The sequence below is a fragment of the Hemiscyllium ocellatum genome, chromosome 3 (assembly GCF_020745735.1).
Source record: "Hemiscyllium ocellatum isolate sHemOce1 chromosome 3, sHemOce1.pat.X.cur, whole genome shotgun sequence".
Lineage (NCBI taxonomy): Eukaryota > Metazoa > Chordata > Chondrichthyes > Orectolobiformes > Hemiscylliidae > Hemiscyllium > Hemiscyllium ocellatum.
The window spans coordinates 58,521,178-58,539,246 of record NC_083403.1 but is presented as its reverse complement, the minus strand read 5'-3'; the positions used below and the strand labels follow the sequence as shown (position 1 = coordinate 58,539,246).

The 18,069-nt window shown below is 44.5% G+C and overlaps 1 protein-coding gene across 7 annotated transcripts in view; it reads left to right on the top strand.

The window, feature by feature from the left end:
* The first annotated feature begins 311 nt into the window (after positions 1–311).
* klhl32 (kelch-like family member 32) overlaps positions 312–18,069 on the top strand; it is a 253,841-nt gene continuing 236,083 nt past the window's right edge. For all 7 annotated transcript variants that reach the window (XM_060820859.1, XM_060820854.1, XM_060820853.1 and 4 more), the window contains exons 1-2: positions 312–334; positions 913–1,093. In XM_060820859.1, coding sequence (XP_060676842.1) covers positions 312–334; positions 913–1,093 — 204 coding nt within the window. The remainder of the gene's footprint in view (positions 335–912; positions 1,094–18,069) is intronic.

The window sequence follows — 18,069 nt, the reverse complement described above, 5'->3', positions numbered from 1 at the left end:
ATTATTTTGTGTAATACTGAATACAACTGTTATAAACAAAATAGTTTCTTAACTTAAAACCCTGTACAAATTGAGAAATGGAAAACCCAAGGCAGAAGCTGCATAATCATTAATCTAAACCATCCTTTCATTTGCTGTTTGTGATAAACCTAATTCAGTGTTGGATGAGCCTTTGGAATCCATGCTTGTACAATCAACTAGAGCCAAACCTATTCATGCTCACACATTGCTATTCCATTGTTGCACTTTCAGCTGGGCGCTTACACCTTCACCGACTTTTGTACTGATACCTGCTGGGTCTGGATTGGAATATGCCATCTGAGATGTGCCTCAGGTACTGTGTATCTGACCCACGAGTGTGTGTGTGTGATGTAACATTTAACTAGCTGATATTTAATTTAGTTGAAGCATTTGATCCTTTTGTCAGACTACAAGTCTGCAGCAGTGAAATATTGTCAGTGACTTGTATTCCACAGCTAGTAAGATGTAGGCAATTTAGTGAGTTTATTTGTTTCCTGTTTTATTTCTAATATACTTGTCTGTGATTTAAGTTGAACTCTTAAAATAGTTTTAATGCACACTCTGTACAAAATAGCCAGCTATTATTGTCTACATTGCTACGGGTTCTGTCTCAGGATTTAATCATGAGTCGAGCAGTCATGAGATTTTTAAAGCTTTGTTTCTAACCAAGCCTGTGGCTCTCACTAGCTGGATGGTGGTTTCATCATTTTCTAGTTATTGATTGGAAAGAAAGCTTTCATTTTATTTCTAAAGGATTTCTACTTTCATTTATTGAGAACAGTTTAGTGTAGGGGATATGTTTCACTCAGTGTAATACATTTTGACTGCAGTGTACTGTTTGATGGGAAGAGCCTTATCTTTCTTGACAAACTACTTTGTTTAATTTTACAGCATTAAAGAGATGCTGACAGGTCACAGGCTCTGCCAATCGAAGTCTCATAAGGATGCCGTTTTAGCAGCTCTGAACCAGCAAAGGAATGATGGGATACTATGCGATGTCATTCTGGTTGCTGAGGAACAAAAATTCCATGCCCACAAAGCAGTGCTGGCAGCATGCAGTGATTATTTCCGAGTAAGTTTGTCAACACTTTCATATTCGCAGCAGACTGTATTTTTGATGCTTCTAAGAAATGAATCCCATTTAAAGGTAGTTGGCTACCTAGTTAAATATGCACGTATGAAGTAGAAGTGGAAGTAGTCCATTTTATCTATTAACTGCTCTTCCATCATCTATTCTACCATGTTTTGAGCTCCACATTCCAAAATATGCCCGATAACCTTTTGATTCCTTTGTCTGACAAGAATCCAATGTGCCTCCACCTTAAGAATATTCAATGATCAGCTCACACTCCCGCCTTAAACAACATTCCAAAATTACGCAGCGAGTAATGACAGTTCAACACTTCAAAATTTTGGCTGTAAAAGAACTTCGAGAGGTCCGGTGGTTGGGACAAGCACTATCAAGATTCAAGAATTCCTTTTTATTCTTTTTTTGACAGATGTACATCAGTGGAACCATAGATCTGTTTTGAATATGCAGAATAATTGTGTATTTATTCTGGCATTAATCAATTTAATATTAGAATGATTTTTGTGTTGCATTCAAACCTAGTGTGGAAAAATATAAAAGTCTATGACATATTTATAGTTTATAAGCAATTGACACTTTTTAAAGATAATGAGCAGTTGGATGATGGTGAGGAAGCTCATCTTAAAGTTTTGTAGAAATCAAGTGTCACCCCACACCAAGCTCCCAGCCTGCTATATATCTATCTGCGCTTTTATATTTGTCTAATGCGTAATTAATTTCTGTACCTATGTGCACCACAGTCTCCCCTTTTAGCCCTTGTCCCTGTCCAAGGAAGCCATTATCATTGGTGGCCCAATTGTAGTAGTCAGTTGGTAGGTTAGGTTTTTGAGTTCCAATTAGTCTGTAGAGCTGTACCTCCCTAGAAACCCTATCTGATTGGGAACAATCTGAAGAAATGCAATCTGTTCTTTTTGGCATCTATGCCAGCAGCAAACTCCATGTTCATTAATGAGTCCAACTTTGCATGCAAGTTGCATCCTAATACACGAGAAATAATTATAATCAAGGCATGGACATCCACAGTAATACCCCAGTCCCAAACCGCCTGCTTCTGATGTATCTTCTTATTCACCTTTCACATCCTCTCTGTTATTTGATCACCTGTTGTATTTGCTAATATTGCTTCATTGCTGTCCAATCTTCTCTCTCCTTTTTCAGTCGATATTCTGGAGGTTTGAGATTGGCTTCCTTTCAGGAGGCAGGACTCTCAGCAAGTCCTCTGTTAGACGATTGATTTATATTCACCTTGTTCATATGTGGAGGCTGGATGCTAGTTATCACTAGTTGCCTTTGGGCCCTGGGGGTTGAAGTAGAAATTTGAGTAGCTCACTGGCCATTGAATATTACTGAACTGGTGTTGAGGCTCATGTGTGTGTCATTATATGCTGTCTCTGATGGTTTGTGGTGGGTGCTGGGTGTTTCAAGAGTTCAGCTTAGGGTGATACTAAAACTACATGTGGCTCTTACCCTGTGGGATATGGACAGGCACTGGAGCAACAAGATCCCATGAGGAGCGGATGCCTCTGAATCAGGAATTTGAATTTGGGAAAGTATTTTGGCCAATTGCTATTTACCCCAGTCCTTGTATTCTTAACTATTTTGCTGTCACAATGGTTTAATTTCAAAGCAAATGTAAAATGGAGATTTCTTTGCTCAATATAATTTAGAAGTCAGCAACCTCTAATAATCTAACAACTGTAATTCTATAATAAACTGGCTCAACACTATTATTGTAGCAATGCTAAATTAAGGGTTAGAACCAAATTGATGACTCTGACAGCACAGTTCAGCTTCGTCACTAGCCCATGTGCTCATGTACATTTAATGATGTTTAGCAGTTTCTCTCAATCAGGCTACAGACATCGAACAGATGCATGTGAACAAAAACCATCAGTAAACAAAGATCAGTCTGAGCTAAAATCATCATTATGAAAGGCACTGAAATTCAAATTCAGGCATATTCTCCCTGTGTCTGCATGGGGTTCCTCCGGGTGCTCCGGTTTCCTCCCACAGTCCAAAAATGTGCAGGTCAGGTGAATTGGCCATGCTAAATTGTCCATAGTGTTAGGTGCATTAGTCAGAGGGAAATGGGTCTGGATGGGTTACTCTTCGGAGGGTCAGTGTGGACTGGTTGGGCTGAAGGGCCTGTTTCCACACTGTAGGGTATCTAATCTAATCCCTTGATTGCATAAAGTGTTTTGGAATATTGGGAGGTAAGAGATTAGCTGGTTGGCCAGTTTGAGAGATGATTAAACTTATGGGTGTATATAGTACAGAAACAAATTAGACAACATGGTAGGTATTTAGAAGGGCATATAGTTATACAATAGGCTAGAAGCTTGATGTAGGGATGCTCTTGACATAGGCATTTTAAGGGTTTGGTTGGACAATTTGACAACAGATTACTTGAATAATACGTCATCCAACACAAGTAACTGCATAAAATAAAACAAACGCTGTGGATGCTGAACATCTGAAACAAGAACAAAGTACTGGAGAAACTCAGCAGGTCTGGAATCATCTGTGGGAGAAAGAAACAGAGTTTGTGTGTTGTGGCGCAACGGTAGCACGTCTGAATCCAGATTGCGTGTTCAAATTATGTCAGGCTCACTGCAGCTCCATTTCTTTGGGCGGCACAGTGGCTCAGTGGTTAGCACTGCTACCTCACAGCACCAGGGTCCCAGGTTCGATTCCAACCTCAGGCGACTGTCTGTGTAGAGTTTGCACATTCTCCACCTGTCTGCGTAGGTTTCCTTTGGGTTCTCCGATCTCCTCCCACAGTCCAAAGATATGCAGGTAAGGTGAATTGGTCATGTGTTCGGTGCATTAGTCAGAGGGTGATGGGTCTGGGTGGGTTACTCTTCGGAGGGTCGGTGTGGACTGCTTGGGCTGAAGGGCCTGTTTCCACACTGTAGGGAATCTAATCTAAATATAAAGTCCAGTGATACTTCTTCAGAACTGAAAGTAGCTGGGAAGTGGTGGCATTTACGCTATTCTGGATCAGTTGTGCTGGAAGAGCACAGTTCAGGCAGCATCCAACGAGCAGCGAAATCGACGTTTTGGGAAGGGCTTTTGCCCGAAACGTCGATATCGCTGCTTGTTGGATGCTGCCTGAACTGCTGTGCTCTTCCAGCACCACTGATCCAGAATTTGGTTTCCAGCATCTGCAGTCATTGTTTTTACCTCGGCATTTATGCTATTGATAAGGACTGGAGGAAAGAAGTGATTGAATAGATGAAAATGGCGACCAGAGAGATAGAGGGAGAGAAACAGAAGCAAAAGGAATGCTGATAAGCTGGGAGAGAGAAATGCTGCATGAGTGCTCATGGAAAGTGGGAATAGTTGCAAATTTGCTAGAAATAACCCGGATAATACAGAGCAGGACCTGGGAGTACTGAATATGGAGAAGGGTGTTCATTCTTTGAAATTGTCAATGTTGAGTTCTGAGAGCTGTGAGGTATCAAGGTGGAAGATGAGATGTTGTTCTTTTGGATTATGTTGGGCTTCGCTGGAGCACTGCAGGAGGTCTGAGACACCCATATTGGCATGGGAACGCGGTAATGTGTTGAAATGGCAGGCAAGCTTGGGGTTATTTTTACGAATGGAGCAGAGGCGTTCCTCAAAGTGTCACCCATTTTGTGTTTTTGTCTCCCCAGTATAGAGGAGACCACATTGTGAGTTGCACATTCAGTAGGCTAGATTGAATTCAGTGCTGGCAAGTCACTGCTTCACATGGAACATGTGTCTGGGGCCATTGATAGTGGGGAGGGAGGATGCAAATAGGAAAGTTCTCTTGAGCTGTATCAATGTATGAGAACTGTTCTGCTAAGATTTCTCTATATGCTAATATACATGATGGTTATTTGTATTATGCTTCCTTTCCAAAGATGCATCATATTGGACTCCATATTAATTCTGTTTCTTTTTCCTCAGATGCTGCCAGACCTGATACATTTCTCCAGCACTTCCTGCTTTTCCAGATCTCCAGCATGCACTGTACTTTTCTTCTGTTACAGTTACGCTTATTACTCACAGTACAGTCTGTCTCATGACAGTGGACTGGATGAGACAATTATATTGTCAAGATCTGTCTCGTTGGAATCCACAGAATCCCAAAAGTGTGAAAACAGGCCATTTGGCTCAACAAGTCCACACTGACCCTCTGAAGAACACCGCACCCAGACCCATCACCTTACCCTGTTTCTGTAATCCTGCACTTCCCATGGCCAATGCACCTAACCTACATGTTCCGGAATGCTATTGGTAATTCAGCATGGCTAATCCACCTAACTTGCACATCTTTGCACTGTGGGAGGAAACCAGAGCACCCGGTGGAAACCCATACAGACACAGGGAGACGTGCAAGCTCTGCACCGACAGTCACCCCAGAATAGAATCAAACCCAGGTCCCTAGTACTGTGCGGCATCAGTGCTAACTACTGCCAGACCACCCTGCTTGGGATAAACACTTTCCATTCTAAGGCTGTCTGAGCTCCTGCTGTACCCTCATCCAGTCACCTTTTATCTTGACAATTCAAACAGGTTTCCATATGCAACAGTTATCATTCTAAAGTGTTAAATGGGTTTCCACCTTGGTAACATTATTCTGGTTATATCTCTTTGAATTGTTTAAATTACTCTTGTCTCCTCGAGGTCAGAGAAGTCCAATTAATGCTGACATTGAGTATTTTGTTTTAACTCTTAAAATGTCTATGTCAAGTGTATTCCTACTTCAAGCACTGAGCCTACTGTATAACTATATGCCTTTCTAGATACCTACCCTGTTGTCTAATTAATTTCTGTACTATATACACCCATAAGTTTAATCATCTCTCAAACTGGCCAACCAGCTAATCTCTTACCTCCCAATATTCAGAAACACTTTATTCAATCACGAGATATAGATCTGAATTTCAGTGCCTTTCACAATGATTATTTTAGCTCAGACTGATCTTTGTTTACTGATGATTTTAAGAATTTGGCTCAACATAGTCAATGGATCACAGCAGCCATTTCACGAGGATGGGAAAAATTTCTGGCTGTAACAGCTGCTCCTTTTTTTGAGGTATTTTAGGTGTTGGAGGTGATTTCCTCGAATTCCAGGAGCAGCAATTACTGTTTTATATGCTGCTGCATTATCTTGGAACTTTGGGGAAAAACAGTCAAAACAACAGCAGTTTACAAGAGAGCAGAGCAGATAAAGGAAGCACATGGTGAGGACAGTGCAGGAGAGAGAAAAAAATCCTGCACGGTTACCACCTTTGCTGTTTGAATTCGTGTATCGCTGGACATCAGAGTGCATCTGGGAAAATTAACAAACAGTGAAATTCACAACTAATCTTGGAGGAACTGTTGGGCGAAGTTCACAGCACAGAATCAGATAAGTTAATTGTTGTTTTCAGTCTGTCCAAGAGAGAGGCTGCAGTAGTGGGTACAGTAGATTCTTTCTTGATTGTATGTTTTTGGAGATAAGTCTCTTGATTAAACTTAAAATATAAGCCATAGCTATTAATTTAACCTGGGGCAGTGTTTTGTCGAGGAATAAGATGGTGTTATTTTCTGGGTCTGTTGATTGTGAAGGAGCAAAAATGGCCTTTGCAGTGATATGTACTTCTTGTCAGATGTGGGAGTTTAAAGAGAGTTTAAGGGTTACTGCGGATTATATGTGCCATAAATGCTGTTGGATGCGAATCTTATCAGATCGAGTGGATCGGTTGGAGACACACATAGAAGCGATGAGGAATTTGCAACAGCAACAGTATGTGATGGATGGCAGTTATAGAAAGGGGGGAAATGTCTCAGATACAGTCACATAGATGGGTTAACTCCAGGAAGGGTGAGAGAGGTAGGGGCAGCTAGAGCAGGAGTCTTTTGTAGATATACCCATTTCAAACAGGTATGCTATTTGGAAAATGTAGGGGGTGATGGATTCTCATGGGAACGTAGCACAAACGCCAAATTTCTGGTATTGAGACTAGCTCTAATGCAACGAGGGGTATGTCGGCTTCCAAGAGATCAATTGTATTAGGGGATTCTGTAGTCAGAGGTACAGACAAACATTTCTGTGGCCAGCAGAGAAAAAGCAGAATGGTGTGTTGTTTCCCTGGTGCCAGAACCAAGGATGTCTCAGAGAGGGTGCAGAATGTTCTCACGGGGGAGAGGGGCCAGCAGGAGGTCATTGTCCACATTGGAACCAACGACATTGGAAGGGAAAAGGTTGAGACTCTGAAGGGAGATTACAGAGAGTTAGGTAGAAATTTAAAAAGGAGGTCCTCGAGGGTAGTAATATCTAGATTACTATCAGTGCTACGAGCAACTGAGGGCAGGAATAGGAGGATAGAGCAGATGAATGCATGGCTGAGGAGCTGGTGTATGGGAGAAGGATTCACATTTTTGGATCATTGGAATCTCTTTTAGGGTAGAAGTGACCTGTACAAGAAGGATGGATTGCACCTAAATTGGAAGGGGACTAATATACTGACAGGGAAATTTGCTAGAACTGCTTGGGAGGATTTCAACTAGTAAGGTTGGGGGTTGGGGGGGAACCCAGGAGATAGTGAGGAAAGAGATCGATCTGAGACAGGTACACCTGAGAACAGAAGTGAGTCAAATACTCAGGGCAGGCAGGGACAAGGTAGGACTAATAAATTAAACTGCATTTATTTCAATGCAAGGGGCCTAACAGGGAAGGCAGATGAACTCCGGGCATGGTTAGGAACGTGGGACTGGGATATCATAGCAATTACGGAAACATAGCTCAGGGATGGGCAGGACTGGCAGCTGAATGTTCCAGGATACAAATGCTACTGGAAGGATAGAAAGGGAGGCAAAAGAGGAGAGGGAGTGGCATTTTTGATAAGGGATAACATTGCAGCTGTGCTAAGGGAGGATATTCCCAGAAAGACATCCAGGGAAGTTACTTGGGTGGAACTGAGAAATAAGAAAGGGATGATCACCTTATTGGGTTTGTATTATAGACCCCAATAGTCAGAGGGAAATTGAGAAACAAACTTGTAAGGATTTCTCAGCTATCTGTAAGAATAATGGGGTAGTTATAGTAGGGGATTTTAACTTTCCAAACATCGACTGGGACTGCTCTAGTGTTAAAGGTTTAGATGGAGAGGAATTTGTTAAGTGTATACAAGACAATTTTCTGATTCAGTATGTTGATGTACCTACTTGAGAAGGTGCAAAACGCGACCTACTATTGGGAAATAAGGCAGGGCAGGTGACTAAGGTATCAGTGGGGGAGCACTTTGAGGCCAGCGACCATAATTCTATTCATTTTAAAATAGTGATGAAGAAGGATAGACCAGATCTAAAAGTTGAAGTTCTAAATTGGAGAAAGGCCAATTTTGACGGTATTAGGCGAGAACTTTCAAAAGCTGATTAGAGGCAGATGTTCGCAGGTAAAGGGACAGCTGGAAAATGGGAAGCCTTCAGAAATGAGATAACAAGAATCCAGGGAAAGTATATTCCTGTCAGGGTGAAAGGGAAGGCTGGTAGGTATAGGGAATGCTGGATGACTAAAGAAATTGAGGGTTTGATTAAGATAAAGAAGAAGCATATGTCAGGTACAGACAGGATAGATTGAGTGAATCCTCAGAGTATAAAGAAAGTAGGAGTATATTTAAGAGGGAAATCAGGAGGGCAAAATGGGGACATGAGATAGCTTTGGCAAATAGAATTAAGGAGAATCCAAAGGTTTTTACAAATATATAAAAGATAAAAGGGGTAACGAGGGAGAGAATAGGGCCCCTCAAAGATCAGGAAGACGGCCTTTGTGTGGAGCCACAGAAAATGGGGGAGATACTAAATGAATATTTTGCATCAGTATTTACTGTGGAAAAGGATATGGAAGATACAGACTGTAAGGAAATAGATGGAGACATCTTACAAAATGTCCAGATTACTGAGGAGGAAGTGCTGGATGTCTTGAAATGCTTAGAGGTGGATAAATCCCCAGGACCTGATCAGGTGTACCTGAGAACTCTGAGGAAAGCTAGAGAAGTGATTGCTGGGCCTCTTGCTGAGATATTTGTATCATCGATAGTCACAGTTGAGGTGCCGGAAGACTGGAGGTTGGCTAATGTGGTGCCACTGTTTAAGAAGGGTGATAAAGACAATCCAGGGAACTATAGACCGGTGAGCCTGACCTTGGTGGTGGGAAAGATGTTGGAGGGAATTTCTGAGGAACAGGATGTACGTGGATTTGGAAAGGCAAGGACTGATTCGGGATAGTCATCATGGCTTTGTGCATGGGAAATCATGTCTCACAAACTTGATTGAGTTTTTTGAAGAAGTAACAAAGAGGATTGATGAGGGCAGAGCAATAGATCTGATCTATGTGGACTTCAGTAAGGCGTTCGACAAGGTTCCCCACGGGAGACTGATTAGCAAGGTTAGATCTCATGGAATACAGGGAGAACTAGCCATTTGGATACAAAACTGGCTCAAAGGTAGAAGACAGAGAGTGGTGGTAGAGAGTTGTTTTTCAGACTGGAGGCATGTGACCAGTGGAGTGCCACAAGGATCGGTGCTGGGCCCTCTACTTTTTGTCATTTACATAAATGATTTGGATGCGAGCATAAGAGGTACAGTTCATAAGTTTGCAGATGACACCAAAATTGGAGATGTAGTGGAGAGCGAAGAGGGTAACCTCAGATTACAGCAGGATCTGGATGAGATGGGTCAATAGGCTGAGAAGTGGCAGATGGAGTTTAATTCAGATAAATGTGAGGTGCTGCATTTTGGGAAAGCAAATCTTAGCAGGACTTATACACTTAATGGTAAGGTCCTAGGGAGTGTTGCTGAACAAAGAGACCTTGGAGTGCAGAATCATAGCTCCTTAAAAGTGGAAAGTGAAGAAGGCATTTGGTATGCTTTTGTTTATTGGTCAGAGTATTGAGTACAGGAGTTGGGAGGTCATGTTGCAGCTGTACAGGACATTGGTTAGGCCACTTTTGGAATATTGCATACAATTCTGGTCTCCTTCCTATCTGAAAGATGTTGTGAAACTTGAAAGGGTTCAGAAAAGATTTACAAGGATGTTGTCAGGGTTGGAGGATCTGAGCTACAGGGAGAGGATGAACAGGCTGGGGTTGTTTTCCCTGGAGTGTCGGGGGCTGAGGAGTGACCTTATCGAGGTTTACAAAATTATGAGGGGCATGGATAAGGTAATTAGACAAAGTTTTTTTCGCTGGGGTCGGGGAGTCCAGAACTAGAGGGCATAGGTTTAGGGTGAGAGGGGAAAGTTATAAAAGAGACCTAAGGGGCAACTTTTTCACGCAGAGGGTAAGTGTATGGAATGAGCTGCCAGAGGATGTGGTGGAGGCTGGTACAATTGCAACATTTAAAAGGCATTTGGATGGGTATATGAATTGGAAGGGTTTGGAGGGATATGGGCCAGGTGCTGGCAGGTGGGACTAGATTGGGTTGGGATATCTGGTCAGCATGGACAGGTTGGACCGAAGGGTCTATTTCTATGCTGTATATCTCGATGACTCTATGACTTCAGTACTTGTCCTTTTTAAAAGTTGGTATAGTCCATGAAGATATTAAAATCAGATGTTAGAAGTTGGATATTGATTGTTAATAGAAAAAAATAAAATTCCAGCATAGGAACACTCCCTTCGGCCCTCCGAGCCAGAGCCCCATTCCTGATGAAGACCTTATGCCCGAAATGTCAACTCTCCTGCTGCTCGGATGCTGCCTGACTGGCTGTGCTCTTCCAGCACCACACTCTTTGACTCTCATCCCCAGCATCTGCAGTCATCACTTTCTCCCTGTTTATCTTTATACCAATCTGAGCTATTGGGCTGCTGACCACAGAAAATACTCCTGGATTCTTGCATACATGAATCGTCTCTTTGAAGGACTTTTGCAAAAAGTGGAAAGCAGAAAAAAAATCTCCCTGCTCTGCAAGTCCCAAAGCCAGGAGAAGCAGGTTGCCACAGGGACCAATGATAGGAATCTGGTCTCAGATGATATTCAGGGACATTACACACAGGAGTCAAAGTCAGTGAATGCTTTTTCAAATGCCATATCCTACTGCCTGTGGGATACAACTCAAACTGTCCAATACAGCTTATCCCTTTCTCTCATTTACTAAACCCCTCTAGCAACCAGCATTCAGGCCAGTATTCTCCACTTCATTGTCATGCAGTTAAGAACCATAGGTATTCAGCTACAGCAGACACATCATCCAACACCTTGTACTACACTCACAGGCATTCTTTTGTCTCTCTCACAAAACAAGGTGGTACACAACAGAAGGATATGATACCAGTAAGGGTGATAAAACTGCATATCTTCACATCCTTGGACTGACAGTAATCAGCGAATGCCATCACTGAATCAATCCAGGATGAAGGCATTTTCCTGCTGTGCTTACTATCTGGAATTTCATTTTAACCATTGTTTTGCAATCTGTTAGGATATGCAAATTGTAAGCATCTCTCAAGTCCCCCTTTCATTTTCCTCAGTTGAACCTCCTGTCACTTTTTTTTTCATGTATTCTGATGTTAGAAGATCAGATCTCTGAGGAAGAACACCTCTCGATCTGAAACTTTGAGGAACCCAATAATGCAGGTTATACTGCGTGAACTTCAGAGGGCAATTCAACAGCAGGACCTGCAGATGGCGAGTTACTGGGCATGAATGGGCTACAGCCAAAAGCCATGAACAAGGCTGGTTATGGTGCCAGTCCTTCAAAAGGCAAAGTCACAACGATGGAGGTGATGACTTGCATGAGGCAAGTTACTTGCAAGCCTGAGGAATGCACACAGCCTGATGCATTGGAGGCCCGTCAGTGAGAGGAATTGCTGCAATTTTTTTCTAGTTTGAAAGTGGTGGCTAACTCCAGAAGAACACGGTGGGCCCTGCTAGATTCAGTGTCTGCAAAAGTCCCAGCTTCAATTGCTGCACAGTGGTGGGGAAGTGCAATCCAAAGCAAAGCTTTCAAGGTTGCAAGTACCTTGAGAGCAGACTGAAAAATAATTCTCTATTTAAAATTCAGCAGGTTTTCACAGATACACTGTGGCATCAGGACACTTAAGCAGGAAAAGCCACCAAAAAGACAGAAGTTAAGAAAATGCATTAGTGTGAATAGTCAAATTATTGTATAATTAAAAAACTTAGAGTTTTGGAGATGTACGGCACAGAAACAGACCATTCAGTTCAATTCGTCCATGCTGACTAGAAATCCTAAATTAATCTTGTCCCATTTGCTAACGTTTGGCCCATGTCCCTCTAAACCCTTCCTGTTCATTGACCCATTCAGATGCCTTATAAATGTTGTAACTGAACCAGCTTCTACCACTTCCTCTGGCAGTTCATTCCATTTATGCAGCACCCTCTACGTGAAAAAGTTGCCCCTTATGTCCCTTTAAATCTTTCCCTTCTCATCTTAGACTTATGTACTCTAGTCTACCCTGGGTAACAGGCCTTGACTATTTCCCTTATCGATGCCCCTCATGATTTTATAAACCTCTAAAAGGTCATCCCTCAGCCTCCAAGGCTCCAGGGAAAATAGCACCAGCTTATTCAGCCTCTCCCTATAGCTCAAACCCTTCAACCCTGGCAACATCCTTGTAAACCTTTTCTGAACCCTTTCAAGTTCCACAATCTCTTTGCTATAGCAGGGAGATCAGTATTGATTGCAGTATTCCAAAAGTGGCCTAAGCAATGGCCTATACAGCGCGAACATTACCTCTCAACTCCTTTACTCAAGGCACTGATCAATAAAGGCAGCATAGCAAATGCCTTCTTCACTAACCTGTCTATCTGTGACTCCACTTTCAAGGAACTATGAACTTACACACCCATGCCTCCTAGTTCGGCAACACTCACCAGGAGACCTCTTAAGTGTATAAGTCCTGCCACAATTTGCCTTTCCAAAATGTAGCACCTCATATTTATCTAAATTAAACTTCATCTACCACTCCTCATCCATCGGCCCATCTGATCAAGATCCAGTTGTACTTTGAAGTAACCTCCTTCACTGTCCACTACACCACCAATGTGGGGTTATTTGCAAGCTTACTAACCATACCTCCTATGTTTACATCCATTTATATGAATGACCAAAAACAGTGGACCCACAACCAATCCTTGTGGCATTCCGCTGGTCACAGGCCCCCAGTCTGAAAAGCAATCCTCCACCACTACCCTCTGTGTCCTACCTTCTAGCCAGTTTTATATCCAAATGGCTAGTTCTCCCTGTATCCCTTATGACCTATCCTTGTTAACTAATCCACCATGCGGAACCTTGTCAAATGCCTTACTGAAGCCCATATAAACAATGCCCGCCGCTCTGCCTTCATCAACCCTCTTCTACATCTTCAAAAAACTCAATAATTTCCTATGCACAAAGCTATGTTGACTATTCCGAGTCAGTCCTTGCCTTTACAAATAAATGTAAATCCTGTCCCTCAAAATCCCTTCTAATAACTCAATCACCATTGATGTCAAGCTCACCGGTCTATAGTTCCCTGGCCTTTCCTTACACCCTTTCTTCGATAATGGCACCATATTAACCAACTTACATTAGCCCCAGCAATCACTTCCCTAGCTTCTCTCAAAGTTCTAGGGTACACCTGATCATGTTCCTGGGATTTATCCACCTTTATGCATTTTAAGAAATCCAACACCCCCACCTCCGTAAGATAGACTTTTTATCAAGATGTCGCCATTTATTTCCTCACTTTCTCTCTCCTCCACATCCTTCTCCACAGTAAACACTAATGCAAAATACTTACTTAGTATCTCGCCCAGCTTCTGTGGTTCCACATATAGGCTAACTTGCTAATCTTTAAGGGATCCTATTCTCTCCCTTGTTACTCTTTTAAAATGGATTCTGAGTAATCTAGATTGGAGGATGGGAGAAACTTGTGGCTGGAAGAGCTGCTCCTTGATTAAGGTTTTTTCAGTGTTGGAGCTGTTTTCCTTAATTTTTTTTGGAGCAGGAGTTACTGTTTTATAAGCTGTTGCATTTTTCGGAACATTGGAAAAAGAAGATCAACACCAAGCACTTTAAAACAAGGGGAGAGCGAAGTTATTGGAAGATGTTTCAGCAAGGCTTTTGCTAGTGGCAAGATTCTAGCCAACAATGCTGCAATGAGTGGCCATAAGTGAATGGACAGTAGAGGAGCAGTGTTAGTGTAAAGCTATTATCCTGAGGTAAGGAATCTGAGAGGCACCTACAGCCATGGGGTCTGAAGAAAAGGTGAAGTGACATTTTCGATCCAAAATTTGGCTGAGAACAGGAAGCAGAGGTTATGCTGGAACAGGATAATGATCTGGTTATTGAAGAACATTTGTGATTGCATTGGAGAGGGTGCAGAACAGACTTAACAGCATGCTGCTTGGGCTGGAGAGTCTGAACGAATTGAACAGTTAGATAGCCTGGTGTTGTTTTTCTTAGAGGTGTATAAGATTACGTAGATAGGAGGGCACATTTTCTGTTAATTGAGGGATCAATGTTTAGGAAGCCTAAATTTGGGGCAAGGTGGAGAGTTGAGAATTTCTTTTCAGTGAGGTGGCGGATATGTAGAACTCTGACTGAAAATATGATTGACTCAGAAATTCTCGTAATGTTAGGCAGTATTTAGACATCCACTTGTGTTGTTGTAGCTTCCAAGTCTTGAAGCCAAACACTGGAAAATGGGATTAGTATAGTCAAATCATTGTTGATCAGCATGGGGCATGATGGTTGAGAGTGTGGTGCTGGAAAATTAGAGCAGGTCAAGCTGCATCTGAGGAGCAGGAGAATTTGGGCATAAGCCCTCTTGACTCTGATCTCCAACATCTGCAGTCCTTACATTCACCAATGGGGCATGATGGGCCAAATAGCTGCCTCCTCTGTGAACATTAATGAGAGGGTGTGCCAGTGGTTTCCTGCTGAAAATGTGTTGCTGGAAAAGCGCAGCAGGTCAGGCAGCATCCAAGGAGCAGGGGAATCGATGTTTCGGGCATGAGCCCTCCTTCAGGAATGAGGTAAGTGTGTCCAGCAGGCTAAGATAAAAGGTAGGGAGGAGGGACTTGGGGGAGAGGTGTTGGAAATACAATCGGTGGAAGGCGATCAAGGTGAGGGTGATAGGCCGGGGTGGGGGCAGAGAGGTCAGGAAGAAGATTGCAGGTTAGGGAGGCAGTGCTGAGTTTGAGGGATTTGACTGAGACAAGGTGGAGGGAGGGGAAATGAAGAAACTGGAGAAATCTGGTTTCATCCCTTGTGGTTGGAGGGTTCCTAGGTGGAAGATGAGGCGCTCTTCCTCCAGCTGTCGTGTTGCTATGGTCTGGCAATGGAGGAGTCCAAGGACCTGCATGTCCTTGGAGTGGGAGGGGGAGTTGAAGTGTTGAGCCACGGGGTGGTTGGGTTGGTCGGTCCGGGTGTCCCAGAGGTGTTCTCTGAAATGTTCCGCAAATAGCCAGCCTGTCTTCCCAATATAGAGGAGGCCACATCGGGTGCAGCGGATGCAATAGATGATGTGTGTGGAGGTGCAGGTGAATTTGTGGCGGATATGGAAGAATCCCTTGGGGTCTTGGAGGGAAGTGACGGGGAAGGTGTGGGTGCAAGTTTTGCATTTCTTGCAGTTGCAGGGGAAGGTGCTGGGAGTGGAGGTTGGGTTGGTGGGGGATGGACCTGACGTGGGAGCCACGGAAGGGGTGTTCTTTTCGGAATGCTGCTAGGGGAGGGGAGGGAAATATATCCCTGGTGGTGGGGTCCGTTTGGAGGTGGCGGAAATGACGACGGATGATACAATGTATATGGAGGTTGATGGGGTGGAAGGTGAGGACCAGTGGGGTTCTGTCCTGGTGGTGATTGGAGGGGCGGGGCTCAAAGCCGGAGGAGCGGGAAGTGGAGGAGATGCGGTGGAGGGCATCATTGATCATGTCTGGGGGAAATTGCGGTCTTTGAAGAAGACGGCCATCTGGGTTGTACGGTATTGGAACTGGTCCTCCTGGGAGCAGATGCGGCGGAGGCAAAGGAATTGGGAATATGGGATGGCGTTTTTACAGGGGGCATGGTGGGAGGAGGTGTAGTCTAGGTAGCTGTGGGAGTCGATCAGTTTATAATAAATGTCCGTGTTGATTTGGTCGCCCGAGATAGAAATGGAAAGGTCTAGGAAGGGGAGGGAGGAGTCTGAGATGGTCCAGGAAAATTTGAGGTCGGGGTGTTGGTAAAGTGGATGAACTGTTCAACCTCCTCGTGGGAGCATGAGGCAGCACTGATACAGTCATTGAGGTAGCTGAGGAAAAGGTGGGGGGTAGTGCCAGTGTAGCTGCGGAAGATGGACTGTTCCACATATCCATGAAGAGACAGGCATAGCTGGGGCCCATATGGGTGCCCATGGCTACTCCTTTGGTTTGGAGGAAGTGGGAGGATTGGAAAGAGAAGTTGTTCAGGGTGAGGACCAGTTCAGTCAGTCGAAGGAGGGTGTCAGTGGAAGGGTACTGGTTGGGTCAGCGGGAAAGGAAGAAGTGGAGGGGTTTGAGTCCTTCGTGATGGGGGATAGGTGTACAGGGATTGGATGTCCATCGTGAAGATAAGGCGTTGGGGACCGGGGAAGCAAAAATCATGGAGAAGGTGGAGGGTGTGGGTGGTGGCCTGAATGTAGGTGGGGAGTTCTTGGACTAAGGGGGACAGGACCGTCTCGAGCTATGCAGAGATGAGTTCGGTGGGGCAGGAGCAGGCTGAGACAATGGGTCGGCCGGGGCAGTCAGGTTTGTGGATTTTGGGCAGGAAGTAGAAACAGGGGTTGTGGGACTAGAGGTTGGAGGTGGCACATGGGAGATCCCCTGGGGTGATGAGGTTATGGATGGTCTGGGAGATGGTTTGGTAGTGGGAGGTGGGGTCATGGTCAAGGGGACAGTAGGAGGAGGTGTCCGCGAGCTGGCGTTTAACCTCAGCGGTGTAAAGGTCGGTGCGCCAAACTACTACTGCGCCTCCCTTGTCTGCCGGATTGATAGTGACGTTGGGGTTGGAACGGAGGGAGTGGAGGGCTGCATGTTCCAAGGGTGAGAGGTTGGAGTGGGTGAGAGGGGTGGAGAGGTTGAGGCGGTTAATGTCGCGGCGGCAGTTGGCTATGAATAGATCGAGGACGGGTAAGAGTCCAGCACTGGGTGTCCAGGTGGATGGGGTGTGTTGGAGGTGGGAGAAGGGGTTGTCAGAGGGTGGGCAAGAATCCTGGTTGAAGAAGTAGGCGTGGAGGCGAAAGCGGTGGAAGAATTGTTCGATGTCTCGTTGCGTGTTGAACTCGTTAATCCGAGAGTTTAGGGGAATGAAGGTGAGGCCTCTGCTGAGGACTGATCTCGGAACGCTGATAGGGGAGGGGAGGGAAATATATCTCTGGTGGGGTTCGTTTGGAGGTGTTGGAAATGACGACGGATGATACGATGTATATGGAGGTTGGTGAGGTGGTAGGTGAGGAACAATGGGGTTCTGTCCTGGTGGCGATTGGAGGGGCAGGCATCCACACCCCCCACCAACCAACCTCCACTCCCAGTACCTTTCCCTGCAACTGCAAGAAATGCAAAACTTATGCCCACGCCTCCCCCCTCACTTCCCTCCAAGGCCCCAAGGGATATCCGCCACAAATTCACCTGCACATCCATGCATATCATCATTTACTGCGTCAGCTGCACTCGATGTGGCCTCCTCTATATTGGGGAGCCAGGCTGCTTACTTGCGGAACGTTTCAGAGAACACCTCTGGGACATCCAGACAAACCAACCCAACCACCTCGTGGCTCAACACTCCAACTCCCCCTCCCACTCCACCAAGGACATGCAAGTCCTTGGACTCCTCCATTGCCAGACCATAGCAACATGATGGCTGGAGGAAGAGTGCCTCATCTTCCGCCTAGGAACCCTCCAACCACAAGGGATGAACCCAGATTTCTCCAGTTTCTTCATTCCCCCTCCCCCCACCTTGTCTCAGTCAAATCTCTTAAACTCAG